Source organism: Rattus rattus, chromosome X, assembly GCF_011064425.1.
Source record: "Rattus rattus isolate New Zealand chromosome X, Rrattus_CSIRO_v1, whole genome shotgun sequence".
Classification (NCBI taxonomy): domain Eukaryota; kingdom Metazoa; phylum Chordata; class Mammalia; order Rodentia; family Muridae; genus Rattus; species Rattus rattus.
The window spans coordinates 18,626,443-18,652,798 of NC_046172.1; the positions used below are offsets into that span (position 1 = coordinate 18,626,443).

General features: G+C 38.9%; 1 protein-coding gene across 2 annotated transcripts in view; it reads left to right on the plus strand.

Annotated features, from left to right (window-relative positions):
* The window catches only part of Klf8 (Kruppel like factor 8), a 173,240-nt gene that overhangs the window by 141,865 nt on the left and 5,019 nt on the right, over positions 1–26,356 (plus strand). For both annotated transcript variants that reach the window (XM_032889654.1, XM_032889653.1), the window contains 4 exons: positions 8,655–8,728; positions 19,442–20,003; positions 22,011–22,122; positions 22,808–22,947. In XM_032889654.1, the coding sequence (XP_032745545.1) occupies positions 8,657–8,728; positions 19,442–20,003; positions 22,011–22,122; positions 22,808–22,947 (886 nt within the window). In that variant the 5' untranslated portion in view covers positions 8,655–8,656. The remainder of the gene's footprint in view (positions 1–8,654; positions 8,729–19,441; positions 20,004–22,010; positions 22,123–22,807; positions 22,948–26,356) is intronic.

Below are 26,356 nucleotides of genomic sequence, written 5' to 3' on the forward strand. Positions count from 1 at the left end.
TCCATTTAGTTTAATGTTAGCCACTGGTTTGCTGTATATGGCTTTACTATGTTTAGGTATGGGCCTTGGAATTCTATTCTTTTTCCAGGACTTTATCATGAAGGGGTGTTGAATTTTTGTCAAATGCTTTCAAAGCATCTAATGAAATGACATGTGGTTTTGTTCTTTCAGTTTGTTTATATAATGGATCACGTTGATGGTTTTCTCTCAGATATTAAACCATCCCTGCATGCCTGGGATGAAGCCTACTTGATCATGGTGGATGATTGTTTTGATGTGCTCTTTGGATTCAGTTTTCAGAATTTTATTGAGTATTTTTAATGTCGATGTTCATAAGGGAAATTGGTCTGAAGTTCTTTCTTGTTAAGGGCTTTTGTGTGGTTTAGGTATAAGAGTAATTGTGGTTTGCTAGAAGGAGTTGGTAGTGCTCCATCTGTTTCAATTTTGTGGAATAGTTTGATAATATTGTAGGAGGTCTTCTATGAAGGTCTGATAGAATTTGTACCAAACCCATCTTGAACTGGGCTCTTTTTGCTGGGAGACTTTTTAATGACTGCTTCTATTTCCTTAGGAGTTATGGGGTTGTTTAACTGGTTTATCTGTTCCTGATTTAATCAGTACCTGGTATCTGTCTAGAAATTGTCCATTTCTCCAGATTTTCAAGTTTTGTTGAATATAGGCTTTTATAGTAGGATTCGATGATTTTTGAATTTCCTCTTAATTGGTAGTTATGTCTCCCTTTTCATTTTTGATTTGTTAATTTGGACACACTCTCTGTGTCCTCTCGCTAGTCTTGGCTAAGGGTTTATCTTATCTTGTTGATTTTCTCAAAGAACCAACTTTTGGTTCTTTTTGATTCTTTCTATGGTCCTTTTTGTTTCTACTTGGTTGATTTCAGCTCTGAGTTTGATTATTTCCTGCCTTCTACCTCCCTCCTGGGTGTATTTGCTTCTTTTTGTTCTAGAGCCTTTAGGTGTGCTGTCAAGTTGCTTATATATGCTCTTTCCTGTTTCTTTCTGCAGGCACTCAGAGCTATGAGTTTTCCTCTTAGCACAGCTTTCATTGTGTCCCATAAGTTTGGGTATGTTGTACCTTCATTTTCATTAAATTCTAAGAAGTCTTTAATTTCTTTCTTTATTTCTTCCTTGACCAGGTTATCATTGAGTAGAGCATTGTTCAACTTCCACGTATATGTGGGCATTCTTCCCTTATTGTTATTGAAGACCAGCTTTAGGCCGTGGTTGTCCGATAGCACGCATGGGATTATTTCTATCTTTCTGTACCTGTTGAGGCCTGTTTTTTGATCAATTATAAGGTCAATTTTGGAGAAAGTACCATGAGAGCTGAGAAGAAGGTATATCTTTTTTTTTTTAGGATAGAATGTTCTATAAATATCCTGTTAAGTCCATTTGGCCCATGACGATCACTTGGTCTGTCTATGCCTCTGTTTAATTTCTGTTTCATGATCTGTCCATTGATGAGAGGGGTATTGAAATCTTACTATTATTGTGTGAGGTGCAAATGTGTTTTGAGCTTTTAAGGTTTTTTTATTTATGTAGGTGCCCTTGTATTTGGGAGTATAGATATTTAGGATTGAGAGTTCATTGTGGATTTTTTTGATGAATATAAAAGTGTTCCTACTTTTTGATGACTTTTTGAAAATCGATATTAGAATGGATTCAGACGTTTTCAGAATATTTGCTTGAAAGTTGTTTTCTCACCCTTTACTCTGAGGTAGTGTCTGTCTTTGTCTCCCTGTGAGGTGTTACCTGTAGGCAGAATGAATGCAGGGTCCTCGCTATATCCAGTTTGTTAATCTATGTCTTTTTATTGGGGAGTTGAGGCCATTGATGTTGAGAGATATTATGAATAGTGATTATTGCTTCCTGTTATATTCATATTTGGATATGAGGTTATGTTTGTGTGCTTTTCTTCTCTTTGTTTTGTTGCGATATTGTGTAAATTTGTTTTGTCATGGAATATCTTGGTTTCTCCATCTATGTTAATTGAGAGTTTTGCAGGATACAGTAGCCTGGGCTGGCATTTGTGTTCTCTTAGGGTCTGTATGACATCAGTCCAGGATCTTCTGGCCTTCATAGTTTCTGGCGAGAAGTCTGGTGTGATTCTGATAGGTCTGCCTTTATATGTTTCTTGACCTTTTTCCCTTACTGCTTTTAATATTCTTTCTTTATTTTGTGCGTTTAGTGTTTTGACTATTATGTGACGGAGGAGTTTTTTCTGGTCCAATTCCATTTGGAGTTCTGTAGGCTTTTTGTATTGGGGATTTCATCTCTTTCTATTAGTACGGAAGTTTTCTTTCCCTATGATTTTGTTAAGATATTTATGGTCCTTTGAGTGCTGGGAGCTTTTTACGCTTTCCATTATCTTTTATCCTTGAGGTCAATGATCTTTTCTGATTTCCAGTGTTTTGAAATAGCTTTTTTCTGTTGAGATTATCTTCATCTCTGCGATTTGTATGGAATCTTTTGTTCTTGAGATTCTCTTTATTCCTGGTGATGGTATCTCCTCTTTTGTTCTTCTTTTTGGCTTTCTATCCAGGGTTATTTAGCTTTATTGCCGGTGTTCTTTCTTGATCTGTTTGATTGTCATTTTTAATTCCAAGTTTTTTTTGTGTTTTCCTTTAATTTTCAGGATTGTTCATTTGTGGTTTTCTCTGCTTTTCTAAGGGAGTTCTTAATGTCTTTCGAAGTCCTCCATCATCATGGATCAAATGTGATTTAAATCTAGATCTTTGCTTTTTCTGGTGTGTTTGGATATTCCATGTTTGTTTTTTGGGGGAGAATTGGGCCTGATGATGCCATGTAGGTCTTGGTTTCTTGTTGCTTGGGTACCTGTGCTTGCCTCTTGCCATCAGGTTGTTTCTGGTGTTACCTTCTTCTGCTATTTCTGACAGCGATTAGACCATCCTATATGCCTTTGTGTCAGGAGTGCTGTAGACATGTTTTCCTGTTTTCTTTCCACCAGTTATGGGAACAGAGTGTTCGGCTTTCAGGTGTGTAGTGGTTCCTGTCTACTGGTCTTCAGCTGTTCCTGTGGGGGTGTGTCCCAGTCCACCAGGCAGGTCACCAGAGGAAAGTTGGTTCACCTCTGGTCTTCGGCCTGAAATCGCTCCTTGGTGCTGGGTTCCAGCTCTGGCAGCAACCAGCAGCCTGCCCTGCCTTCTCTGGTGTCCCCTGCACAGGGGGCCCAGATGGTGCTAGGTGTTTTCCTCTAGAGTCAGAAATGTAGTCTCCTCTGGCTTCCCAGGTGTGTCTGCACCTCTGAAGGCCTAGCTCTCCCTCCCATGGGGTTTGGGTGCAGGGAGCTCTTTGACTGGGTCCCTTCAGATCCGGACCCAGTCTGTATCGCAGGGCACCCATGCTTGAGTAAACCCTATCTTCCCTTCCCAGAGGCCCCATACAGCTCTTTGTCCAGGGATGCGGGCAAAGGTGGGGAAGCTGCGTCTCTCCTGCCCTGCAGTCTCAGGAGTGCCCACATGTCTGGGTGGTGAGCTTTCTAGCCCACAAAGTTTGGGAGCATGGAACTGTGGGCCTGGATCAGCAAGGTTCGTGCCCCCAGCTAGAAGCTGGAAGTGCCCTGTCCCTGAGGAACTTTGCCTTTGTGTGTCCTGAGTCCACCAGGCAGGTCACTTGGAGCAGAAAAGTTGGTCTTACCTCTGGTCTCGGGCCTAGAGTCGCTTCTCAGAGTTGGGTTTCAGCTCTCCATGAGGGCAGCAACCAGCAGGGCCTGCCCGGCCTTCTCTCAGGACCCTGTGCACAGGGGCCAGATGGGAAGAATGCCTGTAGAGTCAGAAATGGGCAGAGAGTAGTCTCTTCCGGCTTCCCAGGTTTGTCTGCCCCTCTGAAGGTCTATCTGTCCCTCACGCGGGATTTGGGTGCCTAAAATTTATTTTTGAGAATGTAATTTAATTATATTTTTCCCTTCCCTTTTACACACAAATAGTAATAATTCATTCCGCATTATTTTTCTACTGTTTGCTTTTCTTACTTAAAAATATACTTTTGAGATACTTCCCTCTAGGTTCACAAAAATGCTCATTGTTCTTTTTGACTCTACTTTTACTGTTTGTTTACATGTTTTATTAAGCCGTTTTGTCAATCAACATTAAGGAAATTTTGAAATTTCTATAGTGTTTCTTGTAGGAATGAAAACTCTTAGCTAGTATATATAAAGCTGTTTCAACAAAATCCCAGTAACTGGCGGCTTCAAACAACACAAGTTTTGGGTTTTTAGTTGCAGGGGCTAGAATTTGGGGATCAGGATCTCAGCATAGCCAGATGTATTGCGATTGCTGCCTTCCTAACTCACATTGCTTCATTCTTGGCTGTGTACTTTGTGTAAGTGAAGAGATGGAGAAACCTCCTGTATTTCTTCTTAGGGGACTGTTTTTCTGTGATTAGCGTGCTACCTATATGACCTCATTTACTTTGAATTATTTCCATAAAGGCCATGTCTCTATAAATCACTTCCACATACAAATTTGGGGGGGGGCAATCAAGCCACTTTGCCTAATCTTGTACTCCTAAAAATTAGCCAGTTGCCAACATTTTAAAGTTGGATTTCATTTAAAGTCTAGATTCCATTTTCTCCAATAATTACATGAAAGGTAAGATTTTATACAATATTACAGATCAATGAGTCTTTGCAGCTGTGGCTTTTTATTCTTTTTCTCAGCTGGAACTTAACTGCTGTGCGCCAGTTGTATTTGGTGCACATTTTCTCTGATGATACCACAATTAGTGAGTCTGGTACCTTTACTCTCTTTATCAACAGCTGAGCTTACTGCGAAGGTATGAAAATACCTCTGTTATTCTTTTCAACTTAACAAGCTATTCCAGAGTGCAGAGCTGTATTTTTCATCTAAAAACTTATTTTTGAGAATTTTATACATGTATATAATGGAATATGATCATATCCGCCTCTCTTCTCCCTACTTCCAATTTTCCTCCATCTGTTCCCCACTCAACTTCTGAGTCTAACTAACGCTACTACCCATTTGTGCATGGATGTGGAGCCATCTACTGGAAGGAGCATGGTGCAACATTCTGATGGCCACACCCCCAATGAATGCTCAGGTTCAGTAACTGTAGCTTCTGAGAGGTGGAGACCTGTGGGCTTCCCTATTCACACTGGACTTTCTAGCAGGTCTTGTGCAGGTAACCACAGCTGCTGTTATTAGTTCATGAGTGTGGTGACTAGATCATGTTTAGAAGAAAGTATTCATATGTTTGGGTAGAAAAAGAGCGTCTATACTGAGCATCAAACCCAGACTCAGATCCAGCCCCTCATTCCCATCTTACATGGCTTTTAGCATTGCTTGATATCTCCGATCCTGTATTCCCTTATGTGTATACGGCATCCACAGTAGTACACATTTTATTCTCGTATAAAAGAAAATGGGGCTTAGAACCACCATGAGAGGAGAGGACAAAATAGATGAAAACCCGAGGCTATGCTACTTGTCACCTATATAACTGAGGAGTTTACAAGTGACACTACAGAACTTCAACCTCTGGGATTGTTAAGATGAACTGATAAAAGTAATGATAGGTGCTAATAACTGGTTTGGATCTTTACAAGGTGAGCATATTGTTGTATCTTTTGTGATTTTTCTAAATGGAGTACACAGATTAAAGGAGTAATCCTTAAAACTCACATGGAGATTTTATAGTTGCAGTGTGCAAATTCCATGTGTTTTATCTTCTGGACAACCATATGAAGGACAGGGTTAAACTTACGTAGATTGTATTTTGGCACAGAGGAAAGAAAAATCCAAGTATAGAAAGGGTCATGAAGTCTCCAAAAGTCACAGTGTTCCATTGTTTTCACAGTGTTTCACTACTTGAAATGTAGGTAGCCACCATATGTTGGCAATCTTTTTTTTTCATACTAAGGTTCGCCCATGATATATGTTGTCAGCTTCTCTATTTGTCAGAGGATAGGAAGGGATGATATCTACTCAATATTATCCTGAACGATTAGACTGTTATTTTAAAATTGCCCTTTTACGAGACCTTTTTTTCTCTTTTAGAAAGAAGGTGCTCATCAGATTTGGGGTACCATTATATTGTACTTGGACTCAGAGGACCAAAATTCTATTGATTCAGTCCTTCTAAACTCTGTGAGCTACGGCCTCATGGTTCGTTATATGAGCAATATAATGGAAATTATGAAGTTGTCCCTTTACCTATTTACCTAATGTTATACAGGTGGATACGTGATTCTTTCCATTGTCCAAATGCTCTATCCTCCTAAGGAACTAGGTTCTTATTAAGCCTGCGTCAGTGATCAGTGGGCACAGTACATCTAGTTTCATTATGTTTCCCTGACTGGCCCATAATTTTCTGTGTAGACTAGGCTAGCCTCAAACGCAGAGATTCACCTCCCTCTTCTTCAGTGCTGGGATTAAAGGCCTGCACCACCATGCCTGGCCCAGTTGAAGCATTCTCAATTGTCAGATAGCCCCTGTATGCCGTTTGACTAAAATATTGTAATAGAGAGGGCAAGAAAGACTTTACTGGCTTTTTAAATTTGCTATCAGATCTTTTAAAGGTGGGCATGGCCTTTAAGTCTTAAAGATATAGTTCTGTATATGTCTCTACCTGCATTCCACTCTGCTAAGTGGTAGGGGTACAGAGAGGAGTATGACTAGGGAATAGGGGAAATCTAAGAGAATAGTTTCTGTGCTAAGTGTTGGTAAACACTTGTATACTTATTTACTTAAGTCCTACAATAAGCTATGTGCTGGTTATTGTCAGAAGGAACTTAGAAATTCTTGCCCAATTCGTAGTATTACAGAGTTTTGATCCAAACACTTCAGAAGGTAAGTCAGCGGGTGGTGTTCTGAGTTCCCGGCTAACCTGGGCTACAACATAACTGAGAGTCTGTTCAAAAATAAATGCAGTAGGAAGAGGGTGGTTTGCATATAAGGAACCAAGAGATAGCAACACAAAAGAGCAAAAATGAATTTGAAATCAATTATTTTATCTGTTGAATGTCAAGAACTAAGGAAACCATTCCTAGTTGAAAAAACAGTAACTCTCAAGGACACTTCTTTACAAAATAAAAGGAAGAATTTAGAGAATTTTTACAGTGGAAAGCTGTTGTTTCCAGTTTCATTTGAAAATGCAGAGGCTATGTTAGGCATAATACTACCACTTTGGACTCTCCTCGAGTCAAACAAAGAAAACACAGCAGAGAGCATTGATCTTAGAGTTACATGCTCTTGAGTCACATTGTATAACTCGAAAACGCAGCTTTCTTTGTCTAAGTCAACTTGTCCATCTAGAAATATAGGATTTTACATTATTGTTTGCAGAGCCCTAATGCTTCTATAGAGTCTCCCATGGTTAGAGCCATGGAGGAAAATATATACTAAGGAATAAGAACAGTTAGAGCCAGATGAAAGAGAACTTTGACTTCGAGAACATTGTCTGAAATGATGGTAGCTATTCAGCAAATTTCTGAATGTTTATCAGGGTAGTGATGGAAACGGAGCAAGGGGTCAGGTGTGGTACTTACCCCTATAATCCCTGCACTTGGGTGGGCAAGGTAGAAGGATTGCTTGTGTTTAAAACCAGGTTGAGCTACGGGCAAATTCGTGGCAGGGTAAAACATTATTCTGATCTCACAGAAAGAAAGGGGAAGTAAGGAAGGAAGGGGGAGGACTTTTTTTTTTTTATTACGAACAAGAATTGGGAAAATGTAGATAAAATTGAAGAGATTATGTATGAAACACGCAAGTGGTGCTGTTAATATGAAGTGAGACATGTTACAAGGAATAGCTAAGGGTTTTCCAATTCCTAAGTTGGGAAATGAGATGAGATGGCAGAAAAAAAAAAAAAAAATCTGTGTTCGGTCAGATAATTCTCTTATAATCCAGAGGGGGGCGCTCAATAGCTAGAAGAGCTTGATTGACTGCCGCCAGGAAAACCTGTAGGAGCGCAGAGTTTATTTCCTTTGCAGTCATAGTGTCCTTGACAAGTTGTTATTTCTAGTGAGGACAAATTACAAGTCATCTGTTGTGTGGTCTTCAGTTCCTATGGGTTAAAACAAGGCAGGGTAGAGGAAGCATAAGTGTAATCTGAAATCTGACTACTTAATTTGTAGGTAAACTGTAGGTTTGGCTTTGATTCCTTAACCTCTCTTTTCATCTCTACTGAAATTGAAATGTAGATAAACAAAACTCGTTGCAGAGGAAACCCCACGCACTTTTTATGGGATGACTTATGGTTCAAGATATTTGAATGAAGCCGTTAATACCATCTCTTTGTAAGAGGAGCATCTATTTATAGAGGAAGATGAAAACTGCTTTTAACTATGCTTGGCTTATCGATTTAAGATGTGTACACAAAAATGCTCTGCTGGTTTGGCTTTGTGCGTGCACTGCTTGGGTAAATATCCATACAGTGATTTCAGAGGCCTTAGCAAAAACAAGAACTGGACTGGGAATGGAAAGTTTTTTGAAACCACAGAACTATATTGGTGATTATCATAATAGACTAGGTGGAAAAGGCTGGATTCACTTACTGTTTATAGAGCACATACAGGTAAAAACCAAGTGTACATGTCATACTCTGTGCCTATATTGGGTTCAATATTTTAAAAGCTATTTCCCCTTGTATCTTTTCTAGATATGGATAAATTCATAAACAACATGGATGTCCGAATTAAAACAGAAAGTGATTCGATGGAGGTATTCAAACAGGTGAGCTTTGTGTGTTGATTATCTCTTAAACATTGGAGAATTGAAGCTCCATTTTCAAATGACATGTACAGGAAATGAGAAGGGAAAAAGGAAGGTAGATTTTTCCAGAATCATTTGAATGTCTGAGTTTGAGTTCCAACTAAGGAGTCTACCTAGCCTTGAAGAAATAGCTTCATATCGTTCCTGTAGTCTTTAGTGAAGAGTCATAACCATTTACTTAGCACTGTCCCATATTTTAGGTATGGTGAAAATTGTGTGCTTTGTTTTATTTAATGTCCTTGGTAGCCATGTTCAACAGTGTATTAGGGTTCTCTAAAGAAGCATCCTGTTGACCCTATTTCCTTGTTAACTGTTTCCCTGGAGAACCCTGGCTAATACACTACTTTTTGTGTGTGTGTGTGTGTGTGTGTGTGTGTGAGAGAGAGAGAGAGAGAGAGAGAGAGAGACAGAGACAGAGACAGAGACAGAGAAAAGAATGTGTATGTGTGTGTGAGGAGAATGAGTGTGTGTGTGTGTGTGTGTAGAAAGAATAGAGACGTGTGTAAATATAATATATTACATAAAATATATTATATAAAATGTATTATATAATGCATTATATAATTATATATATATATAGTATAATATATTATATATATATAGTTTTTAAAAGAAATTGGCTCCTATCATTATAGAAGTATGGTAAGTCCTAAACCTGATGGACTAGATCAGCACACTATAGAGTTTTGTTTCAAGTCTCCAAACACTGTTGGCAGAATTCTTGTACCAAATGTGGTGGTGCAAGTCTATAACCCCTATACTAAGCAGATTGAACCAGGAAAATGGGGTTTTTTGCCCACTTTAGACTACATAAAAAGATCCTGTCCAAAACAAAACAGACAAACAAAACAAAAGCAATTTTGTCTTTCAATGTGAAAACTAGTCTTGGTGTCCTAGTTTGCGTCTCTGGTGCTATGATAAACAGCATGACCAAAAAATAACTTTTGGAGGAAAGGGTTTATTTGTTTATACTTCACAATCAAAGAAGGCCAAGGGAGGAATTTGAAGGCAGGAATCTGGAGGCCACTGAGAAAACACTACTTGGCTTCCCTTCCCTTGCTTTGCTTATAACCCAGGCCTCACCTTCCCAGTGATCGCCCCTCCCAAATCAGTCATTAAGAAATGCCCCCACTAACTGCTCACAGGACAATCTGATGGAGAAAACTTCTCTATTAGAATTTCATCTTCCCAGGTATGCCTGTGAGGCTTAGTCTTCGTTTTATGAAGGTCTCTCATTATTGATTGAAGTCTCTTCACTTTATGGGAACAGCTTATTCCAATAGTCATGTAAAATATTTGTTTTATTGAGGGATAAAAAGAAACTGGTTGTGGTATCCCATGCCTTAATCCCAATACTCAGGAGGTAGAGGCACTCAGATCTTCATGAGTTCAAGGCCAGCCTAATCTACATATCAAGCTCCATAATGAGACCCTGTCTCAAAACAAAAAAAAAAAAAACCAAAAGCATCTAGAAAAATGTTTAACCAGACATCTGACACTATAACCCTGCTAAATTGTCATATAACATTAAATTATCACCAGTCTCAATGTTCACATTTTACAGAAAAGAAAACTGGTTTTAAATGATGTGAAAAAGTATTTTTGAGATAGGTTCTTGCTGGAACTTGCTGTATAACTTTGGGCACCCTCAAACTCCTAGCAAACCTCCTGCTGGGCTCTTGGGTTCTAGAATTATAGGCATGGTATGATGCTTGTTTGTTCAGGGTTGAGTTATAAGGCATTACATAAGTGAGCCCCAAATACAGTCAGAGATATGTGGAAAAATCTGTCAAAATTGCATGTATATTGGATATCCAAATTTGTTTATTGTACTTATCTGATTCTTTTGCTCTTAGTAGTATGACCATAGTGATGAATTTCTGTTCCTTAGTTTAGAAGTCATCTATGCTGTGTGTGTGTTTGTGTTTGTGTGTGTGTGTGTGTGTCTGTGTGTGTATGTGTGTATGTATGTGTTCGTACATATGTACCTTTGAGGTCATTCCTCAGTATATAACTGTTGATGGCCTGGCACTCAGTATGTAGATTAACCTGGTCTTGAATGGAATTTGCTTCCCATTTTCCATCAGTGAATGATTGGTCTATTGCATATAATTGGATCTAAGTTACGTATGCATTTGGATGAGAATCCTCATAATGTTTTAATGATGTTAAACTGAATTTAATATCTTGTTTACCTTTGTAGCTGCTGCCATTTAGAAGCTATTAGTACATCAAAAACTTGCTAGTTGTTGCAAATTATCACTGGAGCTTTGGTCATAGTAATACAAAATAATACTAAAAGAAAGCTTTCTAACTCAGGACACACGTGCTGCTCTCTGTTTTCTAGATTTCTGTAGACATACCTAATACAAGGGAGCATTTGGCTCTCATAATCTTTTAGGTCTAGTTTCTAGTTTTCTTGAAGTGGAATCTCTTGTTTGAAACTTATGAGTATCTTATTGTGTTATACATGTCCCTTCCCATGTATATCCTTTGATTTTTTAACATTTTATATGCTCGATCGCTCTCTCCATCTCCCTCTCCCTCTCCCTCCCCCCCCTCTGAGCATATGTGTGTGTGTGTGTCACACATGCATGCATGCACGCAAACACACACACACACACACACACACACACACACACACACACACACACACACACACCAAACATTTTACTTTGAAAGTAAGCTGCATCAAGAAACTTTGCCCCTCAATAGCTGGGTATCACCTACAAGTAATCACACTTTCCTCTAAAACTCTGTAAGATCTGCCACATCTCCTAATGAACAATATTTCCATATTAATATCTAGCATTTATATGGATGGATGTGTGTGCTGTATATACGTATATATCCACATATGTACACATACACACCAAACATTTCAGAGAGATTTCCAGTGGCATATTTTATTAAACTTCTTTTTGTCCATCAGGTTTGAAACTAAGTGTGTCTAATCCACACCACAGTTAATTTTCTCCAACAGTCTAATGCCCATAAATACCTAGTACACTCATACTCCTGGAATACTAATTTATTTCTATCAGTCATTCATTAGTTTTACTTATTTCTTCATATTGTCAGCAGCATGAAATATCTCATATCTTATTATCAATGATTTTTATCTCTTAAACTTCACATTTACTATCTTCAGTTGTTATGTCACTTATACCTAACATTTCCCTTACATTTTTCCCTTTTTAAGATTTACTTTTTTAATTGAATGTAGATGTGTGTATTTATGTAGTTATGTATACTGGCGTGCAGGTGCCCTTGGAGCTGGAGTAGTTTCAGGTAGTTATGATCTGTCCATTGTGGCCAATAAGATAACAGAAATCTATTTTTGAGGAATCCTAGAAACAGAAGTCTCAAAACAAGTTGTTCTACTGTCCTGGACTACCAAAATGTTCACGTCAGAAAATAGGTTCCTTGTCTTCACACATCTAGTAGGTGCAGAGAGATCCCTTGGCATATGATATGGCCTTATCACTCTGCTATCTGATTGTGCATTCACATCACTGACCACTAACTCCCACCTCCTAGGTAATCCAGAATGGTTTCTTTAAGATCCATAATTCTGCCTAGTGGTGACGCGTACCTTTAATCCCGGCACTTGAGAGGTAGAGGCAGGTGGATTTCTATGAGATCAAGGCCAGCTTGGTCTACAGAGTGAATTCCAGGATAGCCAGGGCTACAGAGAGCCCCTGCCTTAAAAAAATTCATAATTCTATTTGCAATGATCCTTTTCCCAAATTGGTGATATTCATTGATTCTGGGCACTAAGATGTGACCAAATTTTTTTGGATGACCACTCTTCAGTTACTTTTCAAATATATAATACAAGAATGCAGTTGTTAAAATAATTTTGATCATGTATCATTTAAAGCAATCATTTCCAAAAGAAATTATTTGCCCCTTTATTTTTGATTTCAAGCTGGATGCTAATTTAATTTCATGCTGCATACAAACAAATATCTAGAATTCATCTATGCATATATACATATGTGTATATGTGTATATTCTGGCATTTTGTCTCTGTTTTTGTGTTCTGGGAAAGGCTCTTATATAGTTTAGGGTACCCTGGAGCTGAATATCTTCTAGCTTTAGCCCCTTGAATTCTGAGATTACAGGTATATGCATTTCCGATCTTGAACCTCCCCCCTTGACTCCCGGTGCTTTTGTTAGTGTTCTAGTCTCTTAAAATTGTCACCTTCATTAGTGTGTATAAAGAGGAACTGTCCAATAGTGCTTTATTTCCTAATGCCGTTGAGATGATGGGGATGTAAGATTCAAAATTCCTCTAGGTTTAGATTAAATTTAACCTTTTAATAATATTCATCTCCATCCATTTTTCTCTTAATACTGAAACACATCATGGCATTATTGGAGCAGGATTGGAATTTCGGAGGGTTAAACGTCTTTTCGACCAAAATAATGAATGTGCATAATATATGTGTACGCACACACAAGTGCACCCAGGCATGAAAATGATTAGTCTAAACCCACAGCAAAGCTAGAAGAGACCTGTGTACAAAAACAGCTTTTATCTTTCTCTTGGGGAGGAGCCTGGGTTTTATCTTGTTACCATGACAACACTCTTTCCTCTCCTTTCTACTTACTGGGCTGCCTGCAGTATTTTGTTCTTTCATTTTCTTTCTTGTCTTGCCTTCCTGCATTAAAGCTCCACATCAGAGCTATTTCAAATAAATGAAAAGTAACAGTTTGGTTTCCCTCACTTGATTTCCCTTACTCTCCCGAAGCCAAGGCTGTCTTCATCAGATGTTCAAGAGCTAGTATTTTATGAAAGTGACCATTTTTTTTCCCGGATTTCTTTGTAGAATTGCCTTTCTCTGTGATCTCTGGTAATTTGTCAGTAACAAATTTAAGAAAAATGCAGACTTAAATACTGTTTTTTTATTAATTTATTAAAATCTGACTAGGATCCTGGGCATTTAAGGAGGACTGTGGGAAGTAAAATATCCTTCACACCATTCCTAAGTTTCTGGCCTGTTCACACATAGCCTTCTTCACAGAAGCAGCAATACTGGGAGACTGTAGCTTCAAGCTTTACCATAACAAATGGGAAAAGGCAGCAGCCATTCTCTCTTTGGGGAGTGGTTAATTATTGACTAGTGGACACTCAAACTCTGAAACTGGCTCGCAGGATTGAAGGAGGAGAAACATAGGTTAACATGAGAAATCTTATAGCAGAGCTTTACATCAATTTTCCTGTGGGCTTTCAAATCTGTAGTCATTGTATTCAATGAGGAATAGAATGTGGTGCCTATCCTTAGTCATCCTAGTGAGTCACTGAAATCCTAGAGCTGTAAACTCATTGCTTGCATTACTCTTCTTTAGTGTCTCCAACTAGGACCTGTTGTGTAGAACAAGAAATTAAAGCAGGTAGTGCATGGGGTTTGTTGTTTTTGTTGTTGTTTATTTTTTGTTTTACTTTTTTTGTACCATAGTGACTGTTTTATACAGAATATAGGAAAAATCGCTCTGCCTATCAAGATTCTTACAAAAATTATTTTGATTATATTTTAAAGATAATCATCAGTACGTGCAAACAAAAGCATTGCTTATGCTGGTGGATAAATATGGAATGATTATCTTTTTGCATTATTTAAATGTATGAATTATTTAATTGCATCCCAATTGCATCTTCCTCTTCCTCCCCTCCTCTCAGTCCCTCTGTCTCCCCTCCCTGCACCCCACTTCCTTTCTCCTCAGAAAAGGGAAAGCCTTTCTTGGACATCAGCCTGCCTTGGTATAGCAAGTTGCAGTAAGACTAGGAGGATCTTCTCTTATTGTGCATAGACAAGGCATCCCATTTAAGGAAAAGGGATCCAAAGGCAGGCAACACAGTCCTAGACAGCCCCTCCTCCTGCTGTTAGGGGACCCACATGAAGACCGAGCTGCACAGCAGTTGGAATGAAAATAAGAAGAGCCTTGACAACTGCTCTCTAGTACATTCTCTTCAGACGCTTGCTCGGAGAAGCATTAACACCCAGGAAATACTTGTTATAGGCTGGATTCATTTCCACATAATAAGCACACATGAAATCAATATATCCAAGAAGGAAAACGTGATGATATTCTCTGAGGAAGCTACTAAAGCACTAAGGTTAAATAACTACCTAACATTTGTTTCAAAGCCATGGAGCAAGAGAGAGCAGTGATTTAAGCACCATTGCAGACAGTTTGGGTGGGAAATTGACAAACCAGGATGGATTGTTTGAACAGGGCCTGTAACATTCTCTTTCATCAGAGCAATGAGTATGTCTTTGTTTCTGTACTTTCTTTGTTCAGTTTCCACTTTGGATGTTCTTTGTTTTAAGATTTATTTACTCATTATATATAAGTACACTGTTGCTGTCTTCAGACACACCAAAAGAGGGCATCCTATCCCATTACAGATGGTTGTGAGCCACCATGTGGTTGCTGGGTTTTGAACTCAGGACCTCTGGAAGAGCTGACAGTGAGTGCTCTTAACTACTGAGCCATCTCTCCAGCCCCATTTTGGATATTTTGGAATAATGTTTTCAGCAAAGTGAATTACTGTAGACATATAACAGCTCAGCACGAGCCCTCCTGCTGATAGTGTTATCATAGGCATCACTCTTTGTCCTAGAAATGGCCTTGGCAAAAGAGGGAATTTATAAAATAGTCTCCATTTTATATTTAAGACTCAGAATTTTAGCTGGAGAGATGGCTCAGCAGTTAAGAATTTGTAGTGCTGTTGTTGAGTAGTTCACAACCACCTGTAACTCCAGCCTCTGGAGGATCTGACTCCTCTGGGGTACCTATTTGAAGAGCACATACCTACACACAGACCCACACACGCATAATTAAAAAATAATAATAATGAATCTTAAAAGACTCAGAATTTTGGCTTTCGTAGAATTCTAGGCCCAAAGCATGGACTCTAGAAAACCCATTACAATTTTAACTAGGTATTTTCTTGCTGTGTTTATTTATACCTCAGCACCAATGATCTTATTAAAGAAAATACTGTGTATGGCAGAGGAGATGCTCCAGTGGTTCATTGTTTTTGCAGAGGATCCTGAGTTCAGTTCCTCCTATATCAGGCAGCTCACAGCCATGGGTAACTCTAGGTCCAGGAAATTCAAGCTCCTTGTGCTTCTCCATATTCACTCTTTCATCATTTCATAAGTGAATTAATGCCCTTTTGTGAAAGGGTGGTCAGTAAAATCTTGTTAGCAGGAACAGGGTGGAGCTGAATGTTACAGCGATAAAGCCATCAGGAACTGCTTTACTGGGGCTAAAGAGATGGCTCAGTGGTTAAGAGCACTTGGTGCTCATGCAAAGGACTTAGCTTCAGTTCCCAGCACCTGGCCTTCACTGACACCTAGACTCGCATGTGCATACACATAGATGTATACACAATTAAAGATAAAAGTAAAACTTTTTAAGAAGAATAAAAAAGAGAGAATATTACATCTTACAGCAAATGCTTCTATTGGGATTTCAGTATCATCGAAAGCCATGGTAGAAAAAAATTAGTCAAACATACAAACCAACCTGTGGACATGGATGGCCTTCCTACTCTGCTAACAGATTCTTTTGATTCTACTTCTCCCAGTGAATGAAGATAGTAAGTCAGAGACACATAGGAATATAGGAAAATGGTAGCTTCCATTGATTAGGGAGGTCCACAGGTCAGTAAAGCCATGTTTAGTAAAACAATTTTTTTTAAAATTGTGTGTGTGTGTGTGTGTGTGTGTGTGTGTGTGTGTGTGTGTGAGTGCGTGTATGTGTGTGTACACCATGAGTATGCATGTTCCCCCAGAAGCCAGAAGAGGGCATAGGATCCCCTGAACTGGAGTTACAGGTAGTTGTGAGCCACCTGATGTGGGTGCTGGGAACTGAAGCTGGGTCCTCTGAATGAGCACCACATGCTCTTAACCACTGAGCCATCTCTTTTGCCCCTGTAAAGCAATCCCTGATGGCTTCATTGATGTAATCTTCACCTCCACCCTACTCTTGCTAACAGGATTTTTCTGATCCTCCTTTCACAAAAGGGGGTTAATCCCACAAGTTATTGTTTGCTTTTAAATTTTTTTTTTTTCTTTTTTTTCTTTTCTTTTTCTTTTTTTTTTTTGAGCTGGGGACCGAACCCAGGGCCTTGCGCTTCCTAGGCAAGCGCTCTACCACTGAGCTAAATCCCCAACCCCTTATTGTTTGCTTTAGATAGTTATAAAATGGTGGAAGAAAGGATATGGAGAAGCACAGTGAAAAAAATTAACACAAGGCCTGAGTTGACATGAGGCTTCTAAGTCAAGAAAACATTGTCTCAGCAAGCAGAGGAGAAAAGCAGATGGCAGTCTGGCTGAGTTCTGGAGGTTGAGTATAGATTTTTTTCTGTGCCTGTGTTCCCAGAATGTTCTTGGGGTGGTAGGGGTCTGTAAATGACGTCACAGCAAGAGGTCACTACCTCTTCATATTCCTGGTTTCTTTCAGAATTAAAGCCCTTGCTTTTTATCGATTAAAAATAATAGTTACTACTATGGTAGTTTTCAGCATACCTTATGTTTAACAAAAACTCTTTAATACCATCATATATTCAGCCAGTAGTGACATTTCTCCTAATGTCTTACCAACACAGTTCTATTTGTGTCTTTTCTGGTATCCTTAAATGCAGTACTCCTCTATCACTGCTGTCTTGTCATTGGGCAGAAAGATTTGCCCGTGTCCCTCTACTCTTCTATAACCCAGACATTTCTTGAACTTTCCTTTAACTTCTTTGTGGCATGGCCATCTCAAGGGTTATTTTCATGATTTATGTTGCTTGGCTATTGTATACACAGTACACAGCATCCTGGACATTTGATTAGGTACAATTTTTAGAAATACTTTAATTAGGTTAGGACTTTATGTTGCATATTACATATTCAATACCCATTAGGATTTTTAACTGTCTTAACTGATGAATTTAAAACAAGTTCATATATATTAATATGGTGCCACATAACAATTGGATATCTGTATACATTGAATAATATACTTAAATTCCTCAAACATTTAGCATTTTATCATGAAATTTTCCAGAATCTTCTGTTTCTTAAATTTATATTTATTTGTATGCATGTGAGCCTATATGAATACATGTGCATGCAGTGTATTTGGAGGCAGAAAATTATGTTGGTTGCCTCTAAAATTGAAATTACAGGTTCCTGTGAGCTGCCACGTAGGTGCTGAGAAGTGAAACCAAGTCTTCTGCAAGAGCAGTAAGCATTCTTAATGGTTAGCCCAATGATGTATGTAGCCACACAATATGCTATGAGATGGAATTCTGGGGTTCTTTGCTTTTATCAAACCAGACTGGTAAGTCTTGATCATTCTTTGCCCATCCTTCTCCCTTCCGTTGTCCCAAAGCTCTGGTAGTCAAATTTTGTGCTCCCAACTTGTACAGATTGAGCTTTTATAAGATTCCACACAGAGTAGGATCACGCCATGCTTATCTTTCTGTGCCTCCATTATTTTTATTTAAAATATAGATCTCCAATTCCATCTTGGTTGAAGTAGTGACAGGATTGTAATCCTTTTGGGAATGAATACTATTCCATCATTTTATCAGTTGCTGGACAGATTTCATGCATGTCTTGAGGCTATTATGAATAGAGCTTCAGTGAATATGGGTATGCAAATGTCTCTGTCTCTGTGCCTCTGTCTCTATCTGTGTGTATGTGTGTGTGTGTGTGTTTCTCTGTGTGAGTGTGTCTGTGTGTTGAGACTAAGTCTTACTATATATCCCAGGCTGGCCTCAAACTGGGAATCTCCTTTCTTTAGCCTCTTCCTCCTCAGCCTTGTAATTGATGGGATTACAGGCATGCATTTATTTTTTTAAATATTCTATAATTTAGAATTTTGCCTGTAAAATCAACAATTTCCCTGTATCACATTCCCTGTGCATAGAGCCTGCTAGTACACCATTGCAAATAGAAGTGTTACTCTTACCCCTTTTCTCTCTGTGAGAGAGCCTATTAACTCTGACTCATCTAAAATGTCACCGTCTCCTCTAGATAGAACAAATTACCTACCCCCTCCCCCGCCCCAACAAACCCTTCTCCTGTTGGAAATGGAACCTGTGACTGATTTTGCTAGGCAAGTGATGTACAACCGTGCCACATCCACTTCCTCTTTTGTTTGTCTGAGGCTTCTTGTTCATATGTCAAATCACTTCATTTGGCATGATTTATAAGCTACTCATATTACCCCGGCATTATAGCTCATATGTACTTCTTAGCTGTGCCTTTTTCATAAATGCTGTCAGTGGACTTAGCACAATGCTTTTGCAGGAACATTGTGTAAAATGTTTTTTTTCCCCCTTTCTTTCGTTTTTTCTTTTTATTTGAAGAGCTATTTTCTAAATGAATATTCTTTTATTGGATTTTTCAAGTGAAAATGGAATTTCATTTTAGATCTTTGATTGTGAAAAATTAAGCAAAGGATTTTTATCAGTTGTATGCTATCAAAATACCAGTACTCAACAATGGCGCTTAATAACGTTCTCTTTCCTTTTTATTCTTTAGTGTATTACTATTTGATTTCTTTCAGCATCATGTATCTTTTCCATGAGAGTGGAGCTTTCATTGTTCCCATGTCTCTTTAAAGTACCAATGGTGGCTGTCTCCCCTTGTAATTGTGTTTTAGGTCACTGGCCCTGTTCCAACCAGAGATCCTTCTGTGAGAGGAGACAGAAGGAATATGACTTCTCCACCATTCCTGGCTGCCAGCCCAATGGAGAACCCAGCTCTGTTTAATGACATCAAGATTGAGCCTCCAGAAGAGCTCCTGGAGAGTGATTTCAATACGCCCCAGGTGGAACCAGTTGATCTCTCCTTTCACAAACCGAAGGCTCCGCTCCAGCCTGCTAGCATGCTGCAAGCTCCAATCCGCCCTCCCAAGCCACCGACTGCACCTCAAGCCATTATGGTGTCTACTTCAGCCGACACAGTCACTTCAGCAGCCATTCCGACTGTTCTCACTCCAGGCTCTATCCTGGCCTCCTCTCAGGGGACCGGTGGCCAGCCGATTTTACATGTGATCCACACCATCCCCTCAGTCAGTTTGCCAAATAAGATGACTGGACTAAAGACAATCCCGCTGGTGGTTCAGTCTTTGCCGATGGTCTATACAAGTTTGCCTGCAGATGGGAGCCCTGCAGCCATTACTGTCCCACTTATTGGAGGAGATGGCAAAAGTGCTGGATCAGGTAAGCGAGCAGTTTACTGTTTCCTCAAGTCACTGCACCTTCAGGGATCTTCCCTTCCTCAGCCTGTCTCATCTCTTTTCACCATTTGCAATTTTGAGGGACAGTGTTCCAAAGGGGAATGTCCTAATTATAGTTTTTTTAAGGTGTTTAAAAATAATTTCTGTATAATACTTAAGAATGAATAATGAGCTATATGTTTTGGTATGTATCTATAGTCTCAGATTATAGCTTGAGAATCTGGGCAGGATGATTTGAATTCCCTGCTAGTCTTGGACTACATAGCAAGTTCCATAGCAAGGTCACAAGTGTGGCCTGGTTTACATAAAGAGACCCTATCACAAAAGAACGTATAATTGATCTCCTTTAGACCATATTTCTCAAACAGGGATGCATGTTCTTGAGTGAAATAATATGTATCTTCCTAGAATCTTCATATACTATTATCTAATGGTGTAAATCATTTAAACATTATAGTTAAAATATTGCGATTTAAAGCAAAATGGAAGATGCGAACACTGAGTTAAATTATAAACTAAACAACAAAAAAGTTTATGCTCACCAAGACACTGTCTATCCCTGGGACTTCGTAGATTATTGTGCTGTTTTTTTTTCCCTGTGCCATTTGGTAGAAAAGCTTTGATAGAAAAGTCAACCTTCCTACCACTACCAATACTTAGGCACACTTAGCTCTGGTCACCAGCACACCTTCCCTGGTCTCTGTCTCAGAGTATCTGCAGTATAGTCCTATTTCCTGTGCAGCTCGTTAGTTGACACCTATATAACCCTCCTTTTAAGGCTTGATTGCTTTTAAGATGGTACTTGATTTCAAGAGTATGAGGGCCTTTTCCTAATAGAGGTAGAAGTTCTCCAGAAGACTGTGTTCTGATGTGCCTGTGCACCTATCCAGAGACACCCACCCGCCACAGGGCTACTGAGCAGTTGTTAACCCAGACTGTTTGTTGAGCAAGGTTCAAAGTGCTTGAGTTTCATATGTTACCATCGATCTGTGTTTTGTAGTACTCCTAGTTGAATCAAGCATCTCACACGTACTAAATAAGTACCCAACTACTACACTCTGTTCTCTGCCTTCTTTTGATATAAAAAAAGAACCAAAAACAAACCTACCTTTTTTCTGGAGCTGAGGACCAAACCCAGGGCCTTGGGTTTTCTACCACTGAGCTAAATCCCCAACCCTTACCTTTTTATAGGTTTTTTTTTTTTCTTCCAGAGCTGAGGACCAACAGGGCCTTGTTGCTTGCTAGTGCAAGCACTCTACCACTGAGCTAAATCCCCCCCTCCTACCTTTTTAAAATAGAGATTCAATTTCATGAATTTGCTCAGAATGTCTTAAAACATGATGCCCAAGTAGATGTTGCACTTGTGATTTCCTTTGCTAATGTTTGAAGTGAGCTCAGAATTGAGAAGGTAGAAGTTAAGTCCTGTCTTTCATTGTCCTCAACACAGTTCCCTTTCTACAATTATATTTATCTTAGTTCATAGTCAGAAACGTTGACCTCAACACAGTTCCCTTTCTATAATTATATTTATTTTTGTTCATAGTCAGAAATAATAAAAAAAAGGTCTGTTGCTTCTGACGTGGTTTGAAATAGTTATTGTCAGCATATGCGTGATGTTACAATCAGCCTTTTACTGTCATAAATGTTGGCATAATCCTAGGAATTCTCTCATGACAGGGAACTAGTGACAAACTTCAGTGCCTCCAGGATGTATTGAAGCTGTCTTTTCTGTAGACCCTTTCCCAGGAGTCTGAGGCCTAGGTTGTGTCCTTGGGAAGTTCACTAAAAGGACAGCTGCCCTCCTTTCAAAGACACCTCTGCCCCTTCCTACGCTAAAAAAAAGGTTGAGAAGCTACTGCCTTCCTCTTCTTTCTTTTTTAAATGATCTACCTTATGTCCACTTCTCAATATGGGACAAACCGGGAATCCTGAAATAATTATAGGGAGCAGCACACCCTGGTCTACAGTAACCCCCTTTCTTTGTTTTCAGTCAAAGTTGACCCCGCCTCCATGTGTCCACTGGAGTTCCCAAGTGATAGTGATGAGAGCGCAATTGAGAGTGGCTCTTCAGCCTTACAGAGTCTGCAGGGATTTCATCATGAGTGAGTACCTAACAGTGTGTGTGTGTGTGTGTGTGTGTGTATGTGTGTGTGTGTGTCTGTACATCCATGCATGCATACAAATGCATGAAGTACATGTGCATGAAGATATATATATATATATATATATATATATATGAAGATAGAATTGACAGGACACAATAGTAAACGTTTGAGGAGAATAAAATGTGAACTAACTGCTTTTTCCAAGAACTATACAAGTGTGTACATACATGTGCATGTTTATACATGTTATAACAGTGTTACATTCTAATTGTATATATCATCAATTCTAGCCCTGAAGAAAAGGTTTTAATTTCCTATAAATTGTAATTTTGTAGTATTTTTCTCTGTAAGTTTAAATTAGCCTGGTCTTCTAATCTTAAAACGATTTGGAAGCAACTAGCTTGCATTGAGCAAAACGTGTATGAAAAATGTATCTTGTTAAGCATAAGAATGGTACTTGTTCACACTGTTTGACAACGTAGCTACTCAAGGAAAACTTACCACTTCCAGTACTTTCTCAGGGAGCTGCATTTCCTCAGCAGAATGGCCAGGTTCGAAGAATGGCTTACAGGGTTCCAACTATTTTTTTTTCTAGGGGAGCTAACATTAAAATTTACACAAATGATAAGATGGTATGGAATAACACCACTGTAATTGGTCTTGTCTCTCTTTCTTTGCTTAGACCAGCGACAATGGTCCACATGCAGGGAGAAGAATCTCTTGACTTAAAGAGAAGACGGATTCATCAGTGTGACTTTGCAGGATGCAGCAAAGTGTACACCAAAAGCTCTCACCTGAAAGCTCACCGCAGAATCCATACAGGTCTGCCTTGCTCCCCTGCTCCTGTCAGTATTCCAGCTCCAACACATACTTGCATACATAGCTACTTTCAGATATGAACCTAGGGAAAGAAAAAAAATCTACAAGGAAGAGAAGATCACTTATGGGGTTTGCCCTTTTACATTTTTCTTATCTGAAAACCACTTTCATAAAAAACGGTCTCGCAAAACAGAAAGCCTGATAGCTTCCAAGCAAGTATGCTGCTGTGCCTGGTTTTGGCAGTGCTAGGTATTAAACCCAAGGCATCATGCTTCGTACGTACCAACTGAGCTACCTTGCCAGCCCCTTAGATCTCTGTTTCGTCTGCCCTCAAACTTGCTATGTAGCTGAAGGTGACCTTGAATTTTGGATGCTTTTGTTTTGTTTAAGGAATCTCAATCCTGTTTTCTATGGACTACTTCACTTTTCCACCAACAGTATATAAGAAATCATTTTTCTCCATATTCTTTTCAGCCCATTGTAATTGATTGATTGATTATTTATTTGTTGATTATAGCCCTCCTGACCAGGCTGAGGTTGAATCTCAATATAGGTTTCTTTTGTGCATCTGTAATGGGTAAACACTAAGTATTTTTCATGTATTTATTGGAGTATTTGTATTTCTTCTTTTCAATAGTGTCTGTTCACATTATCTTCCCATTTAGAGAGTGAATTACCTACTCATTTGCTGTTAACGTTTTTTGAGTTCTTTGTCTATTTTGGACGTTAACTAGCACAGGTTTTTCTTTCATCTTTTGTTAATTGAGTCCTTTATTCTGCAGATGAATTTTAAGTTGTTACCCCTCCATGGGTTGAGTCTTGATTTTATTTCCTGAGCTATTAGAATCATTTTGAGGAGATTGTTGCTATGCCTACGTCTTGAAGTAGTTCACATAGTTTCCTCTAATAGTTTCAAAACAATAGTTGTGACATTAATTTCTTTCCCGTTTTGAGTGAGTATTGTTTAGTGAGCGCTAAGGATATATGTGTAATGTTTTGCATGTGGATAGAACCAGTTTTCTCAGCACAATTTCAGGATGAACTTTTTCTAGTATATGGATATTATACATCACTCATCATTGCTACTAAATGTTTGAGCAAGCCAACTTTAAGGAAGAAAGATTTGGGTTCTTTGTTTCAGAGGCTTTAGTCTATGGCCATCTGCCTCCCTTGCTTCTGGTGAAACAGAGCATCATGGTAGAAGAAAGTGGCTCACCTCTTAGTGGTGTACAAGAGACACAGATTTAAGAGCATGAATGGATTAAGCATTGATCATGACCCTCACAATTCAGTCACTCCTAGCATTACCAACTAGGGACATAACCTTTTGCGGTTACTTGTACCAAAACATAATGGTATCGGTTGCCTGTTTTGCTTTAGTTAAGGATTAGCTGGCTATAGATGTGTGGTTTATTTCTGGACTCTATTCTTTTGGTATGTGTGTCTGGTTTTCTACCAGTAGTACTATATTTTTTGTTACTAATACTCTGTAGTATGTTTTGAAATAAAATATTATAGTACCTTCTGTTGTAGTAAATCTCTAACCCCAATAAGCCCATTCAGAGAACACACAACTCAGTGACAGTATTTATAAGCTGCGGGCCTAGATTGGGCAGATCTACCACTACATTACTCTGTTCCCCAGCTATGAGGTCCCTTGCTACTTGTGGCTTCTCCAGGCCATTGGTTCTGTTCTATCTTCCTTCCACCTCCTCTTTCTCCATCTCCCGCTGTCTCAACTGCCTCTCTTCTTCCTCTCTTCCCCCTCTCTAAAACCTCAGCCTCTTCCTTTCCCTTCCACTGCCCAATCACAGGCTCTAGCTTTTATTTGACCAGTTAAAATGGGCATAAGGTTCACATGAAGTCGCCTCAGTACATGATCCACTTCTCATTTGAGCAGCCCATTGAGGAAGCAGAACTAACATCAAAATACCAACAGCACCAGGACACTCCACAACAACCTTCGGCACTACACATTTTCTTAAGATTGTTTTGACTGTTTTGGTCTTTTGTGCTTTAATATATAAATTTCAAGATTTTCTTTCTATTTTTTGAACAATGTGATAGTGATTACATTTAATAAGTAGATTGCTTCCAGAAATGTGATCATTTTATAATTCTTACTTGACCAGTCCAAGAAACTGGGAGGTCTGCCTATGTTGGAGTATCTAGCTACAGGTTTTGCTGTTGTTTTTGGTTTTCAGTGTTTTATAATTTTCATTTTCTAGTCTTTCATCTTTTGATCTCCTGTCTCCTTGCCTAGATTTATTTCAGGATATTCTTATATATTTGTGATTGGGGTTTATTACTTTAAAAATGACATTTATTAATTTTTTGTGTGGGGAGTGGTAGGCACTTGTACCACAGGTATTTGTATGGAGGTCAGAGGACAAATTGTAGGAGTCTACCCTGACTCACAGGTCTGGAGTAGTAAATCCATTCTCTCTTTCCACCATATAGATTCTGGGGGATGAACTCAGGTTGTCAGGCTTGGTAGCAAGCACCTTTACCAACAGAACCATCACAGCCTGTTTTTCTTTCTCTTTGTTTCTTTTTTTTTAATTTTTAAAATTTTTTTTATTAACTTGAGTGTTTCTTATTTACATTTGGGTGTTATTCCTTTCGGTTTCGGGCAAACATCCCCTAACCTTCCCCTCCCTTCCTTATGGGTGTTCCCCTCCCGTCCTCCCCCATTACTGCCCTCCCCAACAATCATGTTCACTGGGGTTCAGTCTTAGCAGGACCAAGGGCTTCCCCTTCCACTGGTGCTCTTTGTTTCTTATTTGTCTTACCTTATTACCATGCATAAGATTTCAGTAGTATATTTACGAAGAATGTTTCATTTTCATTACAAGAAGCTCTTCCAGTCTCTCATTCAATATTATGCTGGTTATGTACTTACTGTATATATAACCTTTATCAAGTAGCGATGTGATCCTCCTGTTCCTAATTTCTTCAAGACATATCTGAGTCCTGTCCCACATTTATTGAGATTATCCTGGGATATTTATCTTTGATCCTATTGATGTACTGTACTACATTATTCATTTGTGTACACTGACCCATCCTGACACACCAAAAGTAAAATCAAGTTAATCATGGCTTATTATTTTTATGTGCTATTTAATTCAGTTTGAAAATAATTTATTGGGGATTTTTGTGTCTGTGTTCATCAAGGCTCTTGGCCTGTAGCTTGTTTGTTTGCTTGCTTTTTTTTCTGATGTGTCCTCATCGGGTTTTGGTGTATATCTAGATAATACTGACCTTAGTTTGAACACAAGCTTCTTTTAACCACAATAAAAGGCTATCTTGAAATAGAGACTTCTTCAGGGTGCAGTGAACCCAGAGTGCCACATGGTGGCAGTACTTTAACAAGCTGATTATTCATTTGGATGTAGTGAAAATAGGAATT